The sequence below is a fragment of the Micropterus salmoides genome, unplaced genomic scaffold (genome assembly GCF_014851395.1).
Source record: "Micropterus salmoides isolate LMB-PRFRI ecotype aquatic unplaced genomic scaffold, ASM1485139v1 Ms_hic_scaffold_14, whole genome shotgun sequence".
Lineage (NCBI taxonomy): Eukaryota > Metazoa > Chordata > Actinopteri > Centrarchiformes > Centrarchidae > Micropterus > Micropterus salmoides.
Window position 1 is genome coordinate 32,267,310 of NW_024040485.1, and position 25,963 is coordinate 32,293,272.

Below are 25,963 nucleotides of genomic sequence, written 5' to 3' on the forward strand. Positions count from 1 at the left end.
GGCCGATTCAGTAGACTCCTTGGCCTCCACGACTGGCTCCAGTCCGCCTGCAGGGCTCACCGTGTGTTTTATGTGGATAATTTTAATATTTTCTGGCAAAGAATGTCTCTTTTTAAGACAGACGGACTTCACCCAAACAAACGGAGCTCAGAAATGTTAGCTGCTCACATACAGCATGTGGTGCGGTCCACACATGACTTACGTGAATGACTAATCATTCATGCAGCACACCTGGACACACCACCGCTCACTGAACAGATCTCTGCCTCACTGCCACAAACAACTGTCTCCACCTGCTGGCATGTAAAGCCGTCTGCTCCCAGCGCTGTTCCACAGACTTCTATTCCTGTCATCACGCATAGACCAGTAAACCGAAACGTGCACATCCCACACAGAAATATTAGTAATCTCTTAAGGATTAGGACAACTGCACCAACTCCAGCACCCAGAACAAACTCATTTAAAATGGCTCTCTTCAATGTGAGATCACTTTCAAGTAAGACTTTTATCTTAAATGATTTTATCTTGTCTGCAAATCTAGATTTTATGTTTTTAACTGAATCCTGGTTGCAAATGAATGACTATAGCCAGCTAGCTGAACTGTGTCCGCCTCAATATGATTGCTTTAGTCAACCGAGGGTCAGTGGTCGTGGTGGTGGGCTAGTGAGCGTGTATAGGAAAAATTTAAAATGTCATCAAGTACGCTGTGATGAATTTAGCTCCTTTGAAGTTCTCACTCTTAAAGTTGGAGGGCTGCAACCTGTCATATTTGTTATAATTTATCGCCCCCCAAAACCGCCTGGAGGATTTTTATCAGAACTTCCTGAATTTTTATCTACTCTGGTTTTAAATTATGACAGAATTGTTCTTTGTGGCGATTTTAATATTCATGTTGATGACCCCACCAATGTTAATGCAACTGACTTTTTAAATATGGCCACTTCTTTTAACTTCAAACAACATGTCAAAGGGCAAACCCATAACCGTGGTCATACACTGGACTTGGTTTTTACCCTGGGTGTCAGCATTTCCTCTGTGGAATTGGTGGACATGACCATATCTGACCACAGATGTATTGTTTTTAGCTGCGATTCGCCTGTTACTCATGCCGCCTCACCAAGCTCCGTGTGTTCTCGCTTCTTTAATGAACAAAGTGTTTCAAAGTTTTGCGCATTCTTTCAGAGCCAAAGCCAACACCTGTCTGATTCCAACACCAACAATCTGGTCGATCACTTCAATCATATCTGCTTGTCGTCACTAAATATTACTGCTCCTCTAAAGGTTAGGCCTACGTCTAAAGCTAGTAAGCAACCCTGGATAAATGACAGCATTCGCAGCCTCAAAAGGGAATGCAGGAAAGCAGAGCGCAGATGGAAAAAATCCAGTCTCCAAGTCCAATAGTCCAAGTCCAAGTACAATAACTTGGTTAAGGATGCGAGAACACACTATTTTTCTCTTGCATTCAACTCATTACTACACATAAACACAATCCCAGGTTTCTGTTTAAGACTGTGGATCAGCTGGTAAACCCAACACCTCCTTGTGCCTCAGCTGGAAGTAATGATGACTGTGAATTGTTTTTATCTTATTTTACCAATAAGGTGGTGTTAATCAGAGCCTCTATTACCCCCACAGCCTCTTACTCAGAGGTTCCTCACCAGCAACAAGAGAGTTTTAACCAGTTTTATCCCATCGACTTGTCTGAGCTTTTAAAAACAGTATCACAAATGAGAGTGTCCTCCAGCCCACTTGATGTAATACCTACAAAGTTTTTACTGAAAGTAATAGATTCTGTTGGGCCCCATTTGATCTCTGTGTTCAACAGCTCCCTATCTACTGGTTGTGTCCCTGATTATTTTAAAACGGCTTGCGTGAACCCATTTTTAAAAAACCTGGTTTAGATCCCTCCCTCCCACATAATTTTAGACCAATTTCAAAACTACCTTTTATTGCAAAGATTCTAGAAAGAATTGTGTCCAAAAAGCTGCTCACTGTACTGGAAAATAACAAAATATTTGAAAAGTTTCAATCTGGTTTTAGGAAGTACCACAGCACTGAGACTGCCCTGCTTAAAGTCACCAATGACCTTTTAATGTCTGCTGATGAAGGCATGTGCTCAGTCCTAGTACTCCTGGACCTTAGCGCTGCTTTTGACACCATTGATCACAACATCATGTTAGACAGACTGAGGCACTGGGTGGGGATCTCTGGTACTGCCCTAGAATGGTTTTCATCCTACCTGTCAAATAGGAAGTTTTGCGTGTCTGTAAACAACTATGTCTCCTCATTCTGTCCAGTTAAATATGGTGTGCCTCAGGGGTCGGTCTTAGGACCCATTTTGTTTTCCTTGTATCTGCTTCCCCTTGGACATATTATCCATAAACATGGCATTTCTTTTCATATTTATGCTGATGACACACAAATATACTTGCCCGTCAGATCCACAGACCCTGGAATGCTGAGTTCACTTAACAACTGCCTTTGTGAAGTTAAAAAATGGATGTCAAATAATTTCCTCCAGCTGAACTCAAAAACAAAACAGAAATCCTGGTCATCGGGTCTCAGCAGATGGCAAAACAAATACTGCCATCTGCTGGTTCCCTAGTAAATCACATTAAGCCTGTGGCAAAGAACCTTAATGTTTGGTTTATTTTATTGTATTTTACTAATTTTATATTTATCTTAAACGTGTATTTTCGTCTTTTCAATGTTTGTCATGCTTTTATCTTGTACTGTTTTTGTATTATATTCTCTTGGGTATTATTGTCTTTACACTTGTTAAAGCACTTTGTAACTTGTTTTTGAAAAGTGCTCTACAAATAAAGATTATTATATTATTATTATAAAGGATGCCTATCGCTCTGTTCCCCATGCGGCCTTGGGACTCTCTGATCACTGTCTGGTTCATTTTATCCCGACACACAGACAAAAACTGAAATCTGCTAAACCTGTTGTAAATACTGTGAAAAGATGGACCAACAAGTCAAAGCTGGAGTTACAGGCCTGCTTTGACTGCGCTGACTGGAGTGTTTTTGAGGCTGCAGCCACTGACCTGGACAAACAAACTGACACTGTGACATCTTACATCAGTTTTTGTGAGGACATGTGTGTGCCAACTAAAACCTTCCGCACATACAATAACCAAAAACCCTGGTTCACAGTGAAACTCAGGCAGCTTCGTCAGACCAAGGAGGAGGCCTTCAGAAGTGGGGACAGAGTCTTGTACAACCAGGCCAGGAACACTCTGACTAAAGAGGTCAAAGCTGCAAAGAGGTGCTACGCTGAAAAGCTAAATAACAGCTTTGTAGCCAATGACCCTGTGTCAGTGTGGAGAAGCCTACGGACACTCACAAACTACAAGAGACCATCCCCCAACACTGCTGGTACTCAACGACTGGCAGACGAGCTGAATGGTTTCTACTGTAGGTTTGAAAAGCCCAGAGTCACACCTCTCCCCCACTCCAAAGCCATCTTCAAACAGTCACCTTCCCCCTCTGGCCTCTCAACTGCACTCAAGATCTGTGAAGAGGATGTGAGCCACCTCTTCCAAAGGCAGAAGATCAGGAAGGCTCCTGGACCCGACAGTGTGTCTCCATCCTGCCTGAAAATCAGGCCCTACGCATAATCCCTTTGATGATGATTTTTTTCATCACGTGGACCCTCGAGTACTCGCGGATGCGGAAAGTTTAATCTTTGCTTTAAACAGACACAAAACATTCACATCAGAAAACAGAAGCAAAGAGCACCACCTGGTGTTGGAACAGGGAAATTAAATGGTGCGTCTCTCTTTTACCGTCCAAATACCGTTAATATCCAAATACTAATGACTCTGAAAGCTGAGCTAACTAGCAAAGGTGAATACAACGAAACATGTTGAAACTACTAACATTTATCTCCACACAACCACATGGGTTTGCAATCAGAAAGGGTAAAACAACAGGTTATATTCAGCACTTACTTGAACACAAATAAATCCACACCGGATTAATTGGGCTGCATGGTTTGGGGTGTGCAAGTCAGATTAGCAGGTGTGTTCTTCATGTGGATCTGGGAGATTGAAACCGTCAGAATTCCCGCCTTATGCTTCAGCGGCGACGTCACTATAGCTAATTATAGGAGCGCTGCTTATTATTATTGTTATTATTATTATTATTATTATGATGCCTTTTTCACACTGCTGCTGAACACAGCAGCGGCTCCTGACTCCATAACCTTACAGGTTAGAGCAAAGTCAACTTTTCATTTTAAAAAATACATTCAGTCTGAAAAAATTCAAAAAAACAATGAAAATAATATAAATATTTCTAGGGATCGAAGCAGTGAAGCTGTTTTTTCAAATATATTTTTATTTTTGTGTCTTAATGTAAGATTTTACATTAATTCTCATAAATCCAAATTGGCTTCAGCTGTTGTAACCAAACCTGGAGCATCTGTTTGGATGCAGTCTTGGGAGATTCTTCCACTAGGGGGCGTCACACATGCAAAAAGTTTATACCTTGTAATTCAATTAAAGTGGGCGTGGCTTATTACAACAAATGTAAATTTCTAGACATTTCTCATTCCAAACTTCAAAAAATCTAAGAAAATCACCCGTACGTCCCAGAGAGCCAACAATTTGTTTTGTCACTGACATGTGACAAAAGTTTGCCTCACTGCAACTTATGGTCAAGTCTGGCTCTCTTATTTTTTTCAGAATATGCTAAATTAATTAGCATATCTCCACAAGTCTTCTTTCAAACGCTACCAAAATCAACACATATATTCTCTAGATAGCAGATATCAAGTATTTCAAAAGGTTTGCAGATCGGTCAAAAGGTGAGTCTGCAGTGATATTTAATATCTTGCTGTTAGTTGTGTAACTCAGTGTTGGATCAAACGCCACTAAAATAATAGACAGTACACCCAAAACCAGCAGAATGATGTGTAATTTTTTCAACATTTTGACTGTTGTAAGAATTTTAAAGATTTTATTTTATTTTTATTGAGTTATATTCCTTTTTTATGCACGTAATAGGTTTGCAAAGTGAAAAAGCTCAAAGGGAGTTCCCATCTCCCACAGAAAACTCTGCTCTGAACTGGAAACAGCTCGTTTGTAGTCCAGCTTTTACTTCAGCTTTCCTGTGACATCACAAGAAAATACGTGATCATTTAGAGACAAGATGTATCACTCCATAGCAAAAATGAAGCCTTCAACACAGAGTGAAAAGAGTAGCTGCAGCAATGTGCAGTGTGACAAAAATATGGTGTTTTTTGAAAATGAAACCATGTGAACCTGTTCTGGTACAACCACTAAATAAGATTATGAATCTGAAAATGAGCGTAATATGACCACTAGTCATAGTGTGTCTAAAAAGACAATGAAAGAAGAGACAGTCATGTTGATATGAACATTAGAGAAACACATCATGCAGCTGAAATATGATCCTGGTTCATCATCTGGACTCGTTCACCTCAGCTGACACATTCAGCAGCTGACAGGTTTTTGTATCAGTCTGTTTCACTGTGGAAGCAAACAAACCCTACGGCATCTTTGGCTCTGGAACTAAACTGTATGTAACAGGTAAGAATCAACATTTTCCTTCAGTTGTATTATTGAACAAGTTAAAATGTGTTTTAATGAATTTCTGCTGCTTCAGGCTTCAAATATTAGTTTGTTCATAATTAGCAGAGTTCTTGCAGCCGTGCAGCTATTGTTACAGAAAATTCTTTAATTTCTGCATCAGATAGAAATGTTTCAGATTGAAAAAGAAAGACATTAGTAAAGTTACAAATATACAGTATTTGATCCTCTCAGTGATTCAGCTCCGTCTCTTGTTTTTTTAAAAAACGAATTAATATTAAACACAATTTAATTTAGGTCAGTAAATTTATTTATTATAGCATGTAACTTTAAACATGTTATATAGTATAATTAAATGTTAAAATGAACTGTTTGATAATTTTATATGATGATATATATTAAATTTAGTGGAATATTTATACATGAAGGCAAACAGATACTGAATATGATGAACAGAAATTATACATTTCTACACATAGGATCATAATAGTGATAATATTTTTGTATCTTAACACACATTTAATATAAATAGTATATGATGCTTAAGAGGATATTAAATATATAACAGTAAATATGTGTTGAAAACGATATTTTGTGATATTGTGTGATAACAATTATGTGTCGAATACTGCACATATTATTATTTTATATGACATTATTGTATTAGATTGTCTTATATGAGATTGTTTACATTTTTTAATTATATATAGTAGATTAGATTATTTTCCATATTCTAGAGGAGTCTTAGTGACAATTTCCCATAAAATCTGTTAAATTGTGTTTAATTGTGTATAAAACCGCTTTATTTAAACATTATTGTTATCATCATGGCAAATATGTAAATTATAAAATTATGCAATAATTGATGCACTGATTTGTGTTTTTAGTTATTAGAGTTCAGTAAATGCTGGTAATTATATAATATGCTATATATATTGAAATTATTAAAATGACAACATTAAAAAACAATTTTCCACTGTATTCGTTTCACATTTTTATTCATGTGAAATTAGCAAATTTACTGTGTATGTTCAAATAGAGAATTATTATTATTATTATTATTATTGTTATATATGACATGATGCGTGTGTGTGATATGAAGGTGAATCCAGTCCATGTAGTGAACTGTGTGCTGTATTGATGAGGAGCTCAGTGATCAGAGTCCATGTAGTTTCCAGGATCAGACTGAATGCAGTGCTGGAAGCTGCTGTTGACTGTGTGAATGTGTGTCTGTGCTGCTTGTTGCTGCTGTCAAACTTCAGATAACCCGGTAGTGAAGCCCGTGGTGAGCGTGTACCCAGCAGCATCCAGAGCCCACCATGAGGGGAAGAGCTCCCTGCTGTGTGTGGCCTCAAACATGTTTCCTCCTCTGGTCCGCTTCTCCTGGAAAAGACGAAAGGTGAACGAGTCTCTGGAGGAGCAGGCACCTGCTGAGGAGGTGCAGCTGGAGCTCAGAGATTCGGGACGCACCATCGCCATCAGAGTGATTGATCGGGACGCTCTCTCCACATATAAATACCGCTGCTACGTCCAGCACGAGGGGGGGGAAGTGAAGGCCCAAACAGAACAAGGTAATGAAGGCTTGGTGACTGTGTTCAGCAGAGATTCAGCTTCATGTGGAGACGCTGTCAAAGAGAGCAGAGGAGCAGAGGACTGACATTTCTTTCTGACTCCTTTTCTGTTTCAGAGGTTCCGGAGCCAGCAGACCTGGCAGCTCTGCAGCAAGCTGACTGTAAGATCACCTGCTGCCTCTCTACATAGACAGCTCCAATGTTCTGCTGCAGTTAGGGCTGCATGTAAAAATCAACTAGTCTGACTCAATAACCTGTGTCTTTTTAAATATGGACTTTTCATTTGATCCTTGAGGGATCATAATTATAAAGTTAATTATAGCTCTTAACTGGGAAAAGGAAATCAGATCCTGTTTAGGGCCCCTTAAGCTTGGTAGGGCCTTTGGGATTTCACCCAAACTCTGGCAGTGCCCAGTCTTAATGTAAAGCTGTTTGTCCCGTCTGGAAAAGTCCCAAGTATACTAATGATATTCTGATGTCTCTGTGTGTCTGTCAGTGTCCTTCCAGTCTCAGTGCAGGGTGAAGCTGCTCTGCCTGCTGTACACAGTGCTGATAGTGAAGAGTCTGGTGTACTGCTGTGGACTCCCTCTGCTGTGAATCCTCAGAAACAAGGGACCGTCCACCGGCTGCACACATGCTGACTGACTGTTTTCTGCTCGCCTTTTCTCACCATCATCAATTCGACTCAGTGATCACTTTGATCAGCTGTCAGAAATGTGAGATATGCACAGGTTAGATAGAGGCAACCCCAGAGTTTAAGTTCTGTGGAGTACTTTTATTTTGATGCTGTAGTTTATTTCCACTTTTAATTGTGACTTGTATAATAATAAAAAAAATGAAGGTGAATCATTACCTGTCTACTAGATATTTTATTGTTTGACTCTGGTTTGACAACTAAACTAAACAACAAAGCTAAACAAACCTGACCCTTTTTTATAATTGCGTCAGTATATTTGTAAAGCTCTACGCTGATGACACTGTTGTTTACACAACATACAAAGCCATCATGTTGGCAACATGTTAGTTATTATTCCCATGTGAACACTCTGCTGACTGACTGCCTGTTAGAATCAGTGTGAGGTAATAAAGTGGGATAAGAGCAGACTGCAGGTGGTTGAACATATCTCCTTTTATTTCAGCTTCTCAGCTCTGAGTTCAGGATTTGACCTGTTTCTCTCACAGATTAATAACACAGATCAAAGCTGAGACAGTGAGTACTGAGCGCTGAAATCAAACTGAACTTCCTGGAATGATTCTTTAACCAGAGTCGATGGTTGTAACTGTTATTGTGGTATTAATTTGAAAAAGTACAGCTAGCGGTAAGGAGGCTACAGAACAGAAACCCACACCGTCTGCTGCAGGAAAGGAATTGTTGATTGGCAGTTTTTTTATGCGTTCTGATAACCACTGAGAACAGATTCATATCTGCTGCTGTACACACTCATCAACTCCTCTCCCTCTCTGTAGCTGTAGCTGTTTCTCTTGTTGTCTGGAAGCCTTTTTTCCACTGAGCCCTCCACCCACACAGAGTTGAACTGAGCCCAGAGACCAACAATGACGACCCACCTGGAGGTCACGTCCATGAGCTTTATTTATGGGGATTTTAGCCATCAAAGGTGAACTTCACAGTTTACACTTCAAGTTCAAGTTTATTTATATAGCACATTTAAAAACAACACTAGTTGACCAAAGTGCTTTCCACAATAACAACAGCAGAAAAAGTAAAAAATAAAATAAATGTCACTACTCAACTCTGTTCGAAGGCCAATGAATAAAGATCTTTAGCAAGGATTTGAAAGTGTCAGGAGGGCATTTGGGCATTTCTTATTTGAACAGGTAAAGCATTCCAAAGATTAGGAGCAGCTACTTAGAAGGCTCGGTCACCTTTAGTTTTTAACATGGATCTGAGGACATCAAGGAGCATCTGATTGGATGGCCTCAGTGCTTTGACCGGAGTGTGTACATGTAAAAGTTCTGATAAATAAGAAGGTGCCAACCCATTTGAAATTTTAAAAACAAGCAATAAAATCTTAAAATCAATCCTAAAGCGGTCAGGAAGCCAGTGGAGCGAGGCTAAAACAGGGGTAATGTGCTCACGCTTTTTAGTTCCTGTTAGAAGTCAGGCTGCTGCATTCTGGACTAACTGTAACTGATGGAGAGATGACTGATCCACTCCAACATACAAAGAGTTACAGTAGTCGAGACAAGACGTTATAAATGCATCTATTACTCTTTCAAAGTCTTTGCGTGGTAGGTAGGGCTTGACTTTGGCCAACAGTCTCAGCTGAAAGAAACTGGCTTTTACTACAGATCTAATCTGTTTTTCAAACTTAAAAGCAATGTCAAAGAATACACCTAGATTCTTGGTAAATGGACGACTATATGTACCAAGAACATCTATACAAGCACTTAAATCCCCAGGTCAACTGAATACAACAACCTCAGTCTTACTTTCATTCAGACAGAGAAAGTTCTGATTCAACCACATTTTAAGATCTCTCAGGCAGTTGAGCAAGGACTGAGTTGCAGCTTTGTCATTAGATTTTACAGGTAAATAGATTTGTATGTCGTCTGCAAAGCAATGAACGGAGATGTTGTGTTTTTTGAAAATGGACCCCAATGGCAGCATGTACAGTGAAAAAAGCATGGGGCCCAATATGGACCCTTGGGGGACCCCACAAGAAAGAGGGGCAACAGATGAAGAAAATTCACCGAGGGGAACAGAGAAACTTCTATCTGCCAGATATGATCGAAACCATTTGAGGGCTGTGCCCCTAATGTCGACACACTGTTCGAGTCGGGATAAGAGAATGGAGTGGTTAACCATATCAAAGGCAGCAGTCAAATCTAAAAGCACCAAAACAGCAGAGTTTCCAGAGTCAACAGCTAAAAGAAGACCATTAAAAACTCTTAAAAGGGCAGTTTCAGTACTGTGACGGGGCTTAAATCCAGACTGGAATTTTTCATAAATACTAAAATCATCTAAAAATGATTGAAGATGATTAAAAACCACTCTCTCTAGGATTTTTGACAAAAAGGGGAGCTTAGAGATAGGTCTAAAATTAGAGAGGTTTGAAGAATCCAGATTGTTCTTTTTTAAACGTGGTTGCACAACTGCATGTTTGAAAGCAGCTGGAACACACCCTGAGCTGAGAGATGTATTAACCAAGGCGACAATGCTTGATCCAACAGTGTTAAAAACATCTTCCAAAAAGCGTGCAGGAATACTGTCAAAGGGGCAGTTTGCAGGACGTAGTTGCTTTACTATGTCAGAAAGAAGGGGGAATGTAACTGGCTCAAACTGCAGGAAGACAGCTGGGCTGACAGGGGGGACAGAGGGGTCACTGGTAAATGTAGTAGGTGAAAAGCTAAGACCGGCAAGACCGGCAATCTCCAAACAGGGGAGAGCCACAGTAAGTAAGACAGGTAGATGGTCTGAAATGCATGTGTCACATATTTCACTTATGGTTACACGTAAACCATACGACAGCACAAGATACAGAATATGTCCTTTTTCATGAGTCGGGACGGTGACAGACTGCGTGAGATTAAAAGAGTCAATAAGATTAAGAAAATCTTTAGCCAGAGGTTTGGATTCACAGCACACATGTATGTTAAAATCACCAATAATTAAGAAGTGATCATATTTCAAAGCAATCCCAGCCACAAAGTCTGCAAAGTCTTGAATAAAATCCTTGTTAAAGTTTGGAGGTCTATACACCACCGCACATAACACAGTTGCGGGAAAGCTTGCCTCAAATAGTTGCAGTTCAAAGCTGGAGCAGCTGTCAACCAGAATGTCCCGACAACGAAAGACAGATTTGAACACACAGATTTGAAGCCCCCCACCTTTGCCGGTGGTCCGAGGGGAGCTGAGAAAGTCACAGCAGGGAGGAAGAAGTTCAGAGAATGGAGTGAACTCACCAGCATGAAGCCAGATTTCTGTCAGAAACATAAAATCCAACTCCCTGGAAGTGACGAAGTCATTCAGCAGAAATGTCTTGTTAGCTAGCGATCTAACGTTAATCAGAGCCAAAAGAAGACTGCGATCCTCACTGGCCAAAGGCGCCGCACAATCCAGCGGGCGAAGGTTCAAAGAATCCACACATCTGCTGGCCCGAATCCACGTAGGATGATGAGGCAGAATCAACAGGTCGGCCTCAGAGGTAACCGTCAAGATGGGCAGAATGGGACGGAGCCATCGGCCTCGCACCTCCAGCAGTCGCAGTGCGGCAGGAGCGTAGCATCCATTGTGAGGACACGTCCCGTCTGCGGATGCAAGGTAAGCCTTGTATCTGACCCGCACACCTCCACGCTTTCCCCGTCCCTGAAGCGCTTCTTTAGGGGAATATCGCATGGTGGACGCTGGTATATCCGCCAGGAAAGGAGGAGGACTCCTAGTCCAATAATCTCTCAAATCATGCCTTCTAAGTAAATCTTCAGAGGCCCAAATATTGAGAAGTGTTTGGCGATCATAGATAAGTATAGCAGAGACATCTTGACAACATATAAATAGAATGATAGCAAACAGCAAACTAAGCAGACAAGACGAGGACAGACGGCTTGCCATGAACACTGGCGCCATCTTTTCGTTTTTGAGTGTGCTGACTCAACACTTGGTGTTGATGAGAGCCAACAAGTCCTCATACAAACATGACTAAAGGCTTCTTTGTCAGAGCCGGAAACAGAAACACATTTCTTTCAATGTTTCTTTTTGTGTTCATGTCTTTCCTGTTTAAGTCCGTTTTTGGTTCTGTGTTTCTCTGTGTAGTCTTGTTTAGTTAGTTCTTGGTCCTGTGCTTTAGTTTATGTAAGTGTTTTCCTGATCTGTGTACTTCTGTGTTTTATCATTATGGTCAGTCTTAGTCCTTAGTCTTATATTTCCATGTTTTGGTGTTTTACTTTGGTGGATCTGTCCTTGGGTGTTCCTGTGAACTTTACTTCCTGTTTTATTTTGGTAACCCTCTTTACCTGGTGTCCTTGTCTAGCTTTGTTTGATTACCTGATGTATCTCAGCTGTGTTTCCCTCCCTGCTCGTTTACCAGTTATATATTGTCCTCAGTTGTCTTCAGTCCTTGTCATGTCCATTGTTGCCTATGGTTTTGGGTTGTCACTGTGTTTTCTGGATTACCTTTGTTTGGATTTTTGCCCTGAGCTCCATGTAATCCTGTTTCAGTTTAGTTTTTGAATTAATAAATCCTTTTTTGAACTGCATCCACCTCTCGTCTCGCTTTTGGTCTGCATTTGGGTCCACACCTCAGCCTTCACTCAGCGCGCCACTGACATTTTGAGTTGCACGGTAAACAAAAGTGCAAATTTTATGGAAATAACTGTAGTTTTCTGGGGGGTAAATTGTGTACATTGTGTATTTTTTATCAACAAATCTCTAACCCAACTGTGATTTTAGGTATTTTATAATAATAATAATGTCAATAATGACAAACTACCTTTATTTATACAGTATTTATCTGTTGGGTTTTTTGGCAACAATTATTTATATCTAACTATGTAGCTTATTATATAAAGGGATTATGTACATATAACAATTTAACAGGGTAAATATTTAAAGAAACACATTTCTTGTACACTGCTCAAAAAAATAAAGGGAACATTTAAATAACACAATGTAACTCCAAGTCAATCACACAAATAAAACTGTCCACTTAGGAAGCAACACTGATTGACAATCAATTTCACATGCTGTTGTGCAAATGGAATAGACAACAGGTGGAAATTATAATAAATAAATAAGGAGTGTTTCTGCAGGTGGTGACCACAGACCACTTCTCAGTTCCTGTGCTTCCTGGCTGATGTTTTGGTCACTTTTGAATGCTGGCGGTGCTTTCACTCTAGTGGTAGCATGAGACGGAGTCTACAACCCACACAAGTGGCTCAGGTAGTGCAGCTCATCCAGGATGGCACATCAATGCGAGCTGTGGCAAGAAGGTTTGCTGTGTCTGTCAGCGTAGTGTCCAGAGCACGGAGGTGATACCAGGAGACAGGCCAGTACATCAGGAGACGTGGAGGAGGCCGTAGGAGGGCAAAGACCCAGCAGCAGGACCACTACCTGCCAGAGGAGCACTGCCAGAGCCCTGCAAAATGACCTCCAGCAGGCCACAAATGTGCATGTGTCTGCTCAAACGGTCAGAAACAGACTCCATGAGGGTGGTATGAGGGCCCGACATCCACAGGTGGGGGTTGTGCTTACAGCCCAACACCGTGCAGGACGTTTGGCATTTGCCAGAGAACACCAAGATTGGCAAATTCGCCACTGGTGCCCTGTGCTCTTCACAGATGAAAGCAGGTTCACACTGAGCACATGTGACAGACGTGACAGAGTCTGGAGATGCCGTGGAGAACGTTCTGCTGCCTGCAACATCCTCCAGCATGACCGGTTTGGCGGTGGGTCAGTAATGGTGAGGGGTGGCATTTCTTTGGGGGGCCGCACAGCCCTCCATGTGCTCGCCAGAGGTAGCTTGACTGCCATTAGGTACCGAGATGAGATCCTCAGACCCCTTGTGAGACCATATGCTGGTGCGGTTGGCCCTGGGTTCCTCCTAATGCAAGACAATGCTAGACCTCATGTGGCTGGAGTGTGTCAGCAGTTCCTGCAAGAGGAAGGCATTGATGCTATGGACCAGCCCGCCCGTTCCCCAGACCTGAATCCAACTGAGCACATGTGGGACATCATGTCTCGCTCTGCTTTAGTCCAGGTCTGGGAGGAGATCCCTAAGGAGACCATCTGCCACCTCATCAGGAGCATGCCCAGGCGTTGTAGGGAGGTCATACAGGCACGTGGAGGCCACACACACTACTGAGCCTCATTTTGACTTGTTTTAAGGACATTACATCAAAGTTGGATCGGCCTGTAGTGGTTTTCCACTTTGATTTTGAGTGGGACTCCAAATCCAGACCTCCATGGGTTGATAAATTTGATTTCCATTGATAATTGTTGTATGACTTTGTTGTCAGCACATTCAACAATGTAAAGAAAGGAGTATTTAATGAGATTATTTCATTCATTCAGATCTAGGATGTGTTATTTTAGTGTTCTTTGAGCAGTGTATATGTACTTATATTGTAACACTAAAAGACCTTTCACACTTACGTTTTGTAATACGGTATGTAATGCATCATAAAGTGGAACCTCTAACCTGTACAGTACTTCAGAAAGTTCCATCTCACCTCTGGATCTCTGTCATCATTTTCTTCTTTTAAGTTAATCATTAAAAGTCACCTTAAAAACCTTTTTAGTCACCAAATGATTCTTTTCATATCCAGTTAATCTGCAGTTTATTCTCTCAGATAATCAATGAATCGTCTCATTTAGCTTTTTCAACGTGGCGTCTTCAAACATCCAAAAATAATCATTTTGTTTTAATGTTAAAGAAAAGCAGCAGATTCTGACGTGAGAATTGTCTTCAATCAATAATGGTGTTATTTTTATAATTAAACTGTCAGATGGTGTTAAAACTGTTAAATGGTGACATCAGGACACACCTGCAGGACAACACACACCGTGTCTCTGTAAACTCACCTGTTGTATCAAGTTCAGAGAATAAAACAGAAGAAGTTTGATGACTTTGGTGAACTGCTGTCGATAATCTGTGTTGACTTTGACCGTGTGGTTACTGTTGGGGATTTTAACATCCATGTTGACGACCCCCAGGACAGAGGGACTAAAGAACTGTGTTGTGTTCTTGATAATCATGGACTGACCCAACAGGTGACGGAGCCCACACACAATAAGGGGCCCACGTTGGACTTGGTCATCTCCAAGGGTCTGAACATTTCCAAGGTTGTTATGACTGATGTTGCTCTCTGATCGCTCCTGTCTTTTCTTTTCTCTGTGCCCACAAATGTTCAAACAGAGGTAATCATAAAACGGCATATCACTGAAAACACTAGAGAAAAATTTATCTTTCTCTTCCACTGCCGCCCTCTCACCGGTCTCAGTCAGTGAGCTTGTAGATAATTTCAGTTCTAATCTCGGTGTAGTCATGGACTCAGACCTGAATTTGAGGAGCCACATTAAGACAATCACAAAGTCAGCCTACTATCACCTGAAGAATATATCAAGGATTAAAGGACTTATGTCTCAGCAGGACCTGGAAAAACTTATCCATGCATTTATCTGCACGGAACACTCACATGTAGTTTCCAAACTTAAACCTTTCCCACTCTCCGACGCCCGCCAGACCCCGGCCTGGGCCTGCATGCTCACACGCGGCTACAAAATCGACACGGCCCTGTTAGAAACTTTGGCTAAATGTCCACACGGCTGCTCAGTCGGCGGGGCAGTTCCCTGCTGTGTGCTCACACCACTGGGACTGCACCACTGAATGCACAGAAGACAACCGCATCGACTGCCACACTGCATACAAGCCTGGCGCTGACATGCTATCACACCAAGTCCGTGCCATCCCTGACCTGAACTGGTCCTGTACCGACCTCTGCTGGAAGGATGGAGAGGTCCATGTGCCAGAGTGGTCTTGGCATTGGATGTCCTCATCATGCCATACTCTTAGACATGTTACTGGCGGAGAAAGGAGGCGTTTGTGTTCCGTGATTCCTGTTGCACGTTTATCCCCAACGACACTGGTTCTTTCACTTTAGCTGAAGAACTAAAAGAGAACGCTGGCACAGATGTCTGGATGATTTCTTCTGGTAAATGGAGTCAGTCCTCCTGACTGCTTTGTCTGCTCGGATCATGACCCTCGCGGTGTTCGCCCTGGTAGGGTGTTGCGTCATTCCCTGTATCCGAGGTGTCATAGGCAGGACTGTCAACACAACTCTCACCCACCAGATGTTGTCCCTAGCTGAGCGTTTGGCAGATACCACCTTATGTCTTATATATTGTTTTTATTATTACGCTCGTTATTCTAGTCTGTCCACATGTGTAGGGTTCAGGTCAGAGATGTGAAGTTGTTTTATTGTTTTTCTTACTAGCTGTTCCTCTCCTTGCTTTGACGGGGACCAGGATCTTTGTTCCCCAAAACATAGAAACCCAGACTGTGTAGATGATGATGCATCCCTTTGCTCTGGGCCAGACGGTAGTGACTGTCCTAGGAGACAGTGTTAGGAGTTGTAGTTTTTTCCCTGTGAGTTTGAGTTTGTCTATCTAATTGCCTGTTTCTCTCGTTCCTTGTCCTTAGTAGTTTATGTCTCGTCTTTTATCTTAGCTCTTGGTCCTGTGTTTTAGTTCTTTGTCTTTGTTCCCAGTCCTGTGCCTTGGTTATGTTTTAGTATTTACTTCTTGTTCCTCGTCTGCATCATTTTAGTTTAGTCTGCTCTGTATTCTCTGTCTTAGCTCCTCGTTCTGTGTCTCGGTTATTGTCTTAGTGTTTTGGGTTCTGTCCTGTGTCCAGTATCAGTTATATAGTCTGTTGTGTTTTGGGGTTCACTCATGTCCGTCTCTGTCTGTCACTCATGTCTGTCTTCTTGATGCCTTAGTTCCCAGTTCAGTGTTTTACTTAACTTCGGTCTGTGTTCTTTGTTGGTGTTAGTTTAGTGGGGATGTGTCTGCTTGTGTCTTTATTAGTTTATACTTATTCCTCTGATCTGTTATGTGTTCAGTAACCTGTCATGTCTGTTCCCTCCAGTATCCCTCTGCCTGACTGTCTCTCTGTTCTCCCCTCTGCTCTCTCTCTGTCTGCCTCGTTAGTCTCATGTCTGTCACCTGTGTTGCTCCCGCCCTGCTCGTTTGTCCCTGTGTATGTATATATACCTGGTGTTTCCGTCTAGTCTTTGTCTGGTTATTGTTCATGTTACCTATTGTGCGTGGGTTCCCCAGTGATGCAGTGTTATGTCTTGTTGCTTGTCTTCCTCGTCGTGTTTCCCTGCTCATGTCGGATTTTGGACTTTCACCTGTTTGGATTTCTGTTTGGACAAACCTTTGTTTTTTGGACTTTGTTATCAGCCACTCAACCAGTAAGTGCGCTCACCTTTTGTTGCCTTAACTAAATTACTGAACTGTACCAGTCGTCTTCGTGTCCTGCTTTTGGGTCCTCCAACCTGCCTCACCACACCACCTATCGTAACAGACAGAACCTCTGGTCCAGCTGATTTGTGTCTGTTTATTATCTTTTATTAATAAATCCTTCAAAGACAACACTTTGTTAGTCATTTATTTGTTCAATCCCTCACCAGAAATATATAATTTCCATGACATGATGGAATATTACACTATTTGGAATCAATACTTTTACTTAAGATATTATACTGTGGTATTTCTGCTTTCACTGAGTAACCCTGCATTCTGGGAGCGCATTGCTCTGGTGGGGTAGTAAGGTACTATGAGCTCTTTAAGATGGTGCCTGACCATTAAGAGCTTTGTAGGTGAGAAGAAGGATTTTAAATTCTATTCTGGATTTTACTGGAGACAAAAGAACAATAACTTCAGTTTTATCTGAGTTTAACATTAGAAAATTACAGATCATCCAGGTTTTAACATCCTGAAGGCATATTTGAAGTTTAGCTAACTGAGTTTCATCTGGCTTGATCGATAGATATAACTGACTATCATCTGCATAACAGTGAACGTTTATGGAGTATTTCCAGATAAAATTGCCTAAAGAAAGTGTGTGTCTGTTCGTTCCGAGCACTTGTGGAAATCCATGACTAACTTTGGTGTGCATGGAGGACTCATCGTTAACATGTACAAACTGAAATCAATCTGATAAATAAGACTTAAACCAGCTTAGAGCGGTTCCTTTAATGCCAATGAAATGTTCCAGTCTCTGTAATGGGATCTGATGGTCAATGGTATCAATTGCAGCACTAAGATCTAATAAAACCAGTACAGAGACAAGTCCTTTGTCTGATGTAGTCAGAAGGTCATTAGTAATTTTCACCAGTGCTGTCTCTGTGCTATGATGAACTCTAAATCCTGTTACGCCCCACTTTGTCACTACGGGGCGATCCATTGTTTCGTCAAAAATCCCAAAATATTTCTGGTTCCAGGTTTTCACATTTCAGAATTTGCTGCTTTTATTAAAAAATAAATTACAGTAACCTGAATATTTTGGGGTCATCAAGTCATTTGATGATCAATTAGTTGAAAAAGCTAATCAAAGTCAAGTCAGTCAGTTGCAGTCCATGAGAATTCCTATTAACATTAGCAGCAGCAGTAGATGAAGCAGCAGCAACAGTAGTAGTAGTAGTAGTACTGCCTGGTAATAGTAGTTTTAGTAGTAGAGGCCTTGTGTGTGAGTCAGTGTGTTGTTGCAGACACTAGAGGGCAGCAGTGTGAAGGATTTGTTCTACACAGTAACAGCAGTACAGTAGTCGCAGCAGTATTAGTATTAATAGCAGTAGTAGTAGTATCAGGTGGAGACGCAGTGTGTTGTTGCAGACACTAGAGGGCAGCAGTGTGACAGTTATAATCCTGACAGCATGCAGAACTTTTTTATGGAGACATTTTGACACGTGACAGCAGGAAAACTTGTGTTTGTCATTAATAACAAGATTAACTGTGTCTGTTGTACTATTATATATTCTCTCCTCAGATTCTTCTTCCTCCTCATTAATGTGCAGCAGGATGTTGCTGCTGTAGTTGTTGAGCTGCAGCTCATTCTGAACTGTTTAGTATCAGACTGCAGCTGATGATTCTTTTCATTCTGGATCAACCTGCTGATTATTTCCTCCACTTCATCTTTGCTGTTTAAGTTTAGTGATCTAGTGACATTTGATATTGCATACATACAGACAGCAGTTCAAAGTAACCGTGGACATTTACTCAAGTACTGGACTGAAGTACACATTAGAGGTACTTTACCACTTTCTGCTACTTTATATTTCTACTCCACTGCAATTCAGAGGGAAATATTTGACTTTCTATTAAGAATAACAAAGTGAAACATCATGTATCTTTAATGAAGAGACTGAACAACAGAACACTAAATAAAGATGTGATGCTGTGTGTGGAAAAGGTTTCATGTGTCGTAGAAATGAAATGATGAAATGTGAGGGGACGTTTAAGGGTTAAAGTCACAGTTTGTACTTTTGTATTTTCATCCCAGCTGTTAAACAACAGATAACAGTCTGTGTTACTAAATTCAGCACCAACCTGAATGTGTTTGTGGTAACAGGAATGTTTGTTTGTATTTCTGCATCATCGTGAGCCAGATTTTTTATCTGCTGTCAGATTCAAATCAAGACGAAGAAACTTCTCAGTGAATCAGTTCAGAGAAACAGAGAATTCTGGGAAACAAGAAGCATTTAGAAACAATGTTAAAATAATGAGAAGAACAGAAAGATAAATAGTGTCAGTAAGAAATGAATCTGCTGGCTGACAGTAACCTTCATCTTCTTTTTCAACAACAGACATTTGAAGATTGAACACAAACAGGATTTTGGAGAATGAAGGTCTCAGTGTGACGAACCACACAATGAAAACAAGAAGCTGGTTCCACTTTTTATACTAGAGAGACACAACTACATGTTCCTGCCTCGAACTGATGATTTTCACTGTTAGAATCAGCCGAGTTTGTAGTTTTCCTTCTTTCTAATGTAGCTGTAGTGATTTGAAATAGTTCAATAGAGGAGATGAACTGTAATAAAGCAGAATGAGCTCCGACTCAGCAGAAAACCACACAGCAGCTTCAGCTGAGCTGTCAATCAGCAGCAGCAGCCTTATCTGTCCGCCGCAGGGGCTGATGGGAGGTCTGAGGACCCGTTAGAAACCACGCGGCCCTCGTCTGATCTCACAGCTCGTCCTTGTTTGGCCTCAGCTGCATCAGAGCGCCACTTCTCCCCAGGTTCACCAGAGGAAACACCACTGCACACAATGCTTTTCCTCCCAGCTGCTGCTCTGTGCTGTCTGTGTTCAGGTGAGTGTTTCCAGCCAATCAGGAGCCAGCAAACTCCACCTGGAACAAACACTGTCACACTGACCTTCATCTATCTGTCTGTGTCTCTACAGCGCTGGTTGCCATGGCAGCAGACCTGATTCAGGATTTAACATGGACCAGGAGAGTCGGTGAAACTGTTTCCTTCAGCTGTCGAGGAACTGACCAGTGTGACCAGGATTATGTAGGCTGGCGCCAGAAGAAAGACACAGAAACATTCACTTTGATTCTTGCTATTCATAGGAGTAATGGTGAGATTAAGTCCGATTTCAATCACACACAGAAAGATGATTTCTCAGCTGTGAATAATCAGAACGGCTGTGAGTTGCAGATCCAGAAAGTTAAACTCTCTCATTCAGCCACCTACTACTGCTACTGTGGGAAGAAAGATCTCCACAGTGAGAAATGATCCGTGCAGCCTGAACAAAAACCAGCAGATGTCAAACAGTGTTTGTGACAGGAAGAGAGCAGTAAACCACAGCCCAGGTTCACATATTTCACCTCCATCTCAGCCAGAGTCACAAACATACTGAGCTGAGGGATTTCTTTAATATTCTATTGATTTCTATTTGATCAGATATTCCAGCAGGTTTCTTGTTGTTCCACACAGTGAGGACAAACTAGCAGCACAGAAGCACAATGAGCAAACAAGATAAAGAGGAAACTAAATAAAAATATAATCCTGATTCACTTTATGAAGTAATCCTTAAAGTAAATGATATATAATAGATAAAGTTTCCAGCCAGATGTTCCAGATGCAGATTAAAGTCGTCCTCTTTGTTCTGCTGCTGGAATAAAGTCCATTCCTCCCTCACAATACTAATCTGCTCTGAATGAAAACCCTTCCAGCAGCACTTGTTGTTTAACAGCTTTCAGTAGATTTCAGCAGATCATTTCACTTTCTTCCATTTTAAAAGCCAAATCTTGGACACATGTCAGGTCAGGATGTTGCCCTTCTAGCAGCGGCTTATTAGGACGCTGGTTCTGTTGCCAGGTTTCCATAAATGTCCTGTGGATGTTTCTGCTTCCCAGAGGATGAATCCTAACATTTATGGTGACCTCCTGACCTTTCCTCTAGCGCCACCATCAGGACAACAGTTTCTCTACACCAACACTTCAGCATCTTCAAAGTTAACGGCTTGATTTTTGATCAACTCACTGAAAACTTTAACGCTCCTTGGAGAATTAAACTCTTTGTAACATTTAAAGCTGCACAAATCAGTATTTCCTCTGAACAAAGGGTGAAATGACTTTGTGTTATCAGGGCGGACTGGTCAGTGGGAGAACCAGGAAGTTTCCCAGTGGCTGGTACACAAACTGATGCAACAAACAAACAAACAAACAAACACGGCTACAAAGGTAACATGGTAATTCAGCTAAAGTGTTCACCATGTCCAACATCTTAGTTTAGCTTGTTAGCATGCTAATGTAAGCCACTTCCTCTGCGCCCACTTCCTGCAGGAATCTCTCTACACCCCCTGGGACTCGTTGTGTTTCTAGTGTGGTGGGGAGTCGTGGGGAGAGAAGGAAGCTTCGGACGCAGGGTTCTGGATTGTGGTTGGGACCTGGTCCTTCATTGGCTGACAATAAAAACTCTTGTCTCTGTTTAAAATGGTCGACTGTACTGGCTGACTCTAACGTTGACCATTCACTCCGGTACATCATATTTCGATTAAAGTGGGTGTGGCTTATTACAACAAATGTAAATTTCTAGACATTTCTCATTCCAAACTTCAAAAAATCTAAGAAAATCACCCGTACGTCCCAGAGAGCCAACAATTTGTTTTGTCACTGACATGTGACAAAAGTTTGCCTCACTGCAACTTATGGTCAAGTCTGGCTCTCTTTTTTTATTTCAGAATATGTTAAAATAATTAGCATATCTCCACGTTCTTCATTCAAACGCTACCAAAATCAACACATATATTCTCTAGATAGCAGATATCAAGTATTTCAAAAGGTTTGCAGATCGGTCAAAAGGTGAGTCTGCAGTGATATTTAATATCTTGCTGTAACTTGTGTAACTCAGTGTTGGATCAAACGCCACTAAAATAATAGACAGTACACCCAAAACCAACAGAATGATGTGTGATTTTATCATTTTACCACCAACATTTTGACTGTTGTAAGAGTTTTAAAGAGGTGGTATTCTGCTTTTTGGCTTGTTCCCTCTCTTTTATTGAGTTATATACCTTTTTTGTGCATGTAACAGGTTTGCAAAGTGAAAAAGCCCAAAGTCCAGCCCAAAGGGAGTTCCCATCTCCCACAGAAAACTCTGCTCTGAACTGGAAACAGCTCGTTTGTAGTCCCACCTTTACTTCAGCTTTCTTGTGACATCAAAAGAAAATAAGTCATAACGCTCGCCAAGCGGCTACTCGGACACGCCCTCAAAAACAGTGAGCTGCAGCACACAGCTCTCCTCTCCCTTCCAAACACTAGCTACCCTCCAGGCAGTCAGTGGACATAAAGTTGTTCCTGTGATGTAGAGACAGAGCTCAGTTAAAACTTTATGGATACAAATTAATAACTCACCGCTCTGAAACTCTCGCTCCAGTCCATGTTGCCAAGCTGGTCGGCAACACGTACGGCTGAACCCGAGCTGTTTACCGGCTTCTCGCTGACCCGCCCTTCTCTGCTTCTGATTGGCTAGTAGTCCTTAACTAGGAACTGCACATGTGCAACTCCCAACAAAGATCATTTAGAGACAAGATGTATCACTCCATAGCTAAAACGAAGCCTTCAACACAGGGTGAAAAGAGGAGCTGCAGCAACGTGTAGTTTGACAAAATTATTATTATTACAACCTCAAAATAAGATTATGAATCTGAAAATGAGCGTAATATGACCACTACTCATAGTGTGTCTAAAAAGACAATAAAAGAAGAGACAGTCATGTTGACATGAACATTAGAGAAACACATCATGCAGCTGAAATATGATCCTGGTTCATCATCTGGACTCGTTCACCTCAGCTGACACATTCAGCAGCTGACAGGTTTTTGTATTACTCTGTTTCACTGTGGGAGCAAACAAATACTACGGTATCTTTGGCTCAGGAACTAAACTGTATGTAACAGGTAAGAATAAACATTTTCCTTCAGTTGTTTTATTGAACAAGTTAAAATGTGTTTTAATGAGTTTCTGCTGTTTCAGGCTTCAAATATTAGTTTGTTCATAATTAGTAGAGTTCTTACAGCCGTGCAGCTATTGCTACATAAAAAGGTTCATACTTCCTGAAAAGATGTTTAAATCTCACTGCACAACTGAAGTTATTCTTTAATTTCTGCTTCAGATAAAACTGTTTCAGATAGAAAAAGGAAGACATTGGGAAAGTTACAAATAAACAGTATTTGATCCTCTCAGTAATTCAGCTGTCTTTTTTTTATATAATTAATATTAAACACAATTTAATTTAGGTCAGTAAATTTATTTATTATAGCATGTCACTTTAAACATGTTATATAGTATAATTAAATGTTATAATGTACTGTTTGATAATTTTATATGATGTTACATATTCCTTTAGTGGAATATATTTATACATGAAGGCAAACAGATACTGAATAAGATGAAAAGAAATTATACATTTCTACACATAGGATCATAATAGTGATAATATTTTTGTATCTTAACACAAATTTAATATAAATAGTATATGATGTTTAATTTGATATAAATATATAACAGTAAATTTGTGTTAAACGATATTTTGTGATATTGTGTGATAACAATTATGTGTCGAATACTGCACATATTATTATTTATATGACATTATTGTATTAGATTGTCTTATATGAGATTGTTTACATTTTTAAATTAGATATATTATATTAGATTATTTTTCATATTCTAGAGGAGTCTTAGTGACAATTTCCCAAAAAAATCTGTGAAGTTGTGTTTAATTGTGAATAAAACCGCTTTATTTAAACATTGTTGTTATCATCATGGCAAATTATGTAAATTATAAAATTATGCAATAATTGATGCACTGATTTGTGTTTTTAGTTATTAGAGTTCAGTAAATGCTGGTAATTATATAATATGCTGTACATTATTATTAAAATGACAAATTAAAAAGACAATTTTACACTGTGTTAGTTTCACATTTTTATTCATGTGAAATTAGCAAATTTACTTTGTATGTTCAAATAGAGAATTATTATTATTGTTATTATTATTATTATTATATATGACATGATGCGTGTGTGTGATATGAAGGTGAATCCAGTCCATGTAGTGAACTGTGTGCTGTATTGATGAGGAGCTCAGTGATCAGAGTCCATGTAGTTTCCAGGATCAGACTGAATGCAGTGCTGGAAGCTGCTGTTGACTGTGTGAATGTGTGTCTGTGCTGCTTGTTGCTGCTGTCAAACTTCAGATAACCCGGTAGTGAAGCCCGTGGTGAGCGTGTACCCAGCAGCATCCAGAGCCCACCATGAGGGGAAGAGCTCCCTGCTGTGTGTGGCCTCAAACATGTTTCCTCCTGTGGTCCGCTTCTCCTGGAAAAGACGAAAGGTGAACGAGTCTCTGGAGGAGCTGGCACCTGCTGAGGAGGAGCAGGCACCTGCTGAGGAGGTGCAGCTGGAGCTCAGAGAGTCGGGACGCACCGCCGCCATCAGAGTGATTGATCGGGACGCTCTCGACACGTATAAATACCGCTGCTACGTCCAGCACGAGGGGGGGGAAGTGGAGGCCCAAACAGAACAAGGTAATGAAGGCTTGGTGACTGTGTTCAGCAGAGATTCAGCTTCATGTGGAGACGCTGTCAAAGAGAGCAGAGGAGCAGAGGACTGACATTTCTTTCTGACTCCTTTTCTGTTTCAGAGGTTCCGGTGGCCTCCTGTCCTCCAGAGAGAGAGCCAGCAGACCTGGCAGCTCTGCAGCAAGCTGACTGTAAGATCACCTGCTGCCTCTCTACATAGACAGCTCCAATGTTCTGCTGCAGTTAGGGCTGCATGTAAAAATCAACTAGTCCGACTTCAAACTCATAATAACCTGTTTCTTTTTAAATATGGACTTTTCATTTGATCCTTGAGGGACTTTAATTGTCATAATTACAAAGTTAATTATAGCTCTTAACTGGGAAAAGGAAATCAGATCCTGTTTAGGGCCCCTCAAAAGCTTGGTAGGGCCTTTAGGATTTCACCCAAACTCTGGCAGTCCCCAGTCTTAATGTGAAGCTGTTCCGTCTGGAAAAGTCCCAAGTATACTAATGTCTCTTTCTGTTTGTCTGTCAGTGTCCTTCCAGTCTCAGTGCAGGGTGAAGCTGCTCTGGCTGCTGTACACAGTGCTGATAGTGAAGAGTCTGGTGTACTGCTGTGGACTCTCTCTGCTGTGAATCCTCAGAAACAAGGGACCGTCCACCGGCTGCACACATGCTGACTGACTGTTTTCTGCTCGCCTTTTCTCACCATCAGATCTCATCAATTCATCTCAGTGATCACTTTGATCAGCTGTCAGAAATGTAAGATGTGCACAGGTTAGATAGAGTCATCCTTAAAATATATACACATATATTTGCAGCTTGCAGAGTTCTGTGGAGTACTGTTATTTTGATGCTGTAGTTTATTTCCACTTTTAATTGTGACTTGTATAATAATAGAAAATGAAGCTGAAGCTGTCTGCGAGATATTTTATTGTTTGTAGTATTTTTCTGTTCTTGTGTCTCTTAATACATTATGCAGTGTGGCAGGTTTGGCAAATTCTTTCAGTTTTTCTCAATAAACTGAAAAATCCCAGCGTCTGTGTTTTATAAACATTCTTGTTTTTATGGATTTCAGTTTGTCTTCATAGCAAATAATCAGAACCAGAATCAGCTTCATTGGCCGTGTTTGTTGGCAGATACAAGTCATTTGACTCTGGTTTGACAACTAAAAAAGGACAACAAAGCTCAACAAAGATGAGCAAACATAAATATTTAGTTGTTATACACAAGTCAGCAGGTGTAGGTGTGCCACCAGGTTCAGTGCTGACCCCTTTTTATA

General features: G+C 40.9%; 1 protein-coding gene across 1 annotated transcript in view; it reads left to right on the forward strand.

Moving 5' to 3' along the window:
* LOC119901621 (immunoglobulin lambda-1 light chain-like) overlaps positions 1 to 25,735 on the forward strand; it is a 28,287-nt gene extending 2,552 nt beyond the window's left edge. Inside the window, exons 2-6 of the mRNA XM_038717196.1 lie at positions 5,492 to 5,560; positions 6,823 to 6,998; positions 24,513 to 24,687; positions 24,804 to 24,872; positions 25,217 to 25,735. Coding sequence (XP_038573124.1) covers positions 5,492 to 5,560; positions 6,823 to 6,998; positions 24,513 to 24,687; positions 24,804 to 24,872; positions 25,217 to 25,317 — 590 coding nt within the window. The 3' untranslated portion in view covers positions 25,318 to 25,735. The remainder of the gene's footprint in view (positions 1 to 5,491; positions 5,561 to 6,822; positions 6,999 to 24,512; positions 24,688 to 24,803; positions 24,873 to 25,216) is intronic.
* The last annotated feature ends 228 nt before the right edge of the window (positions 25,736 to 25,963 follow it).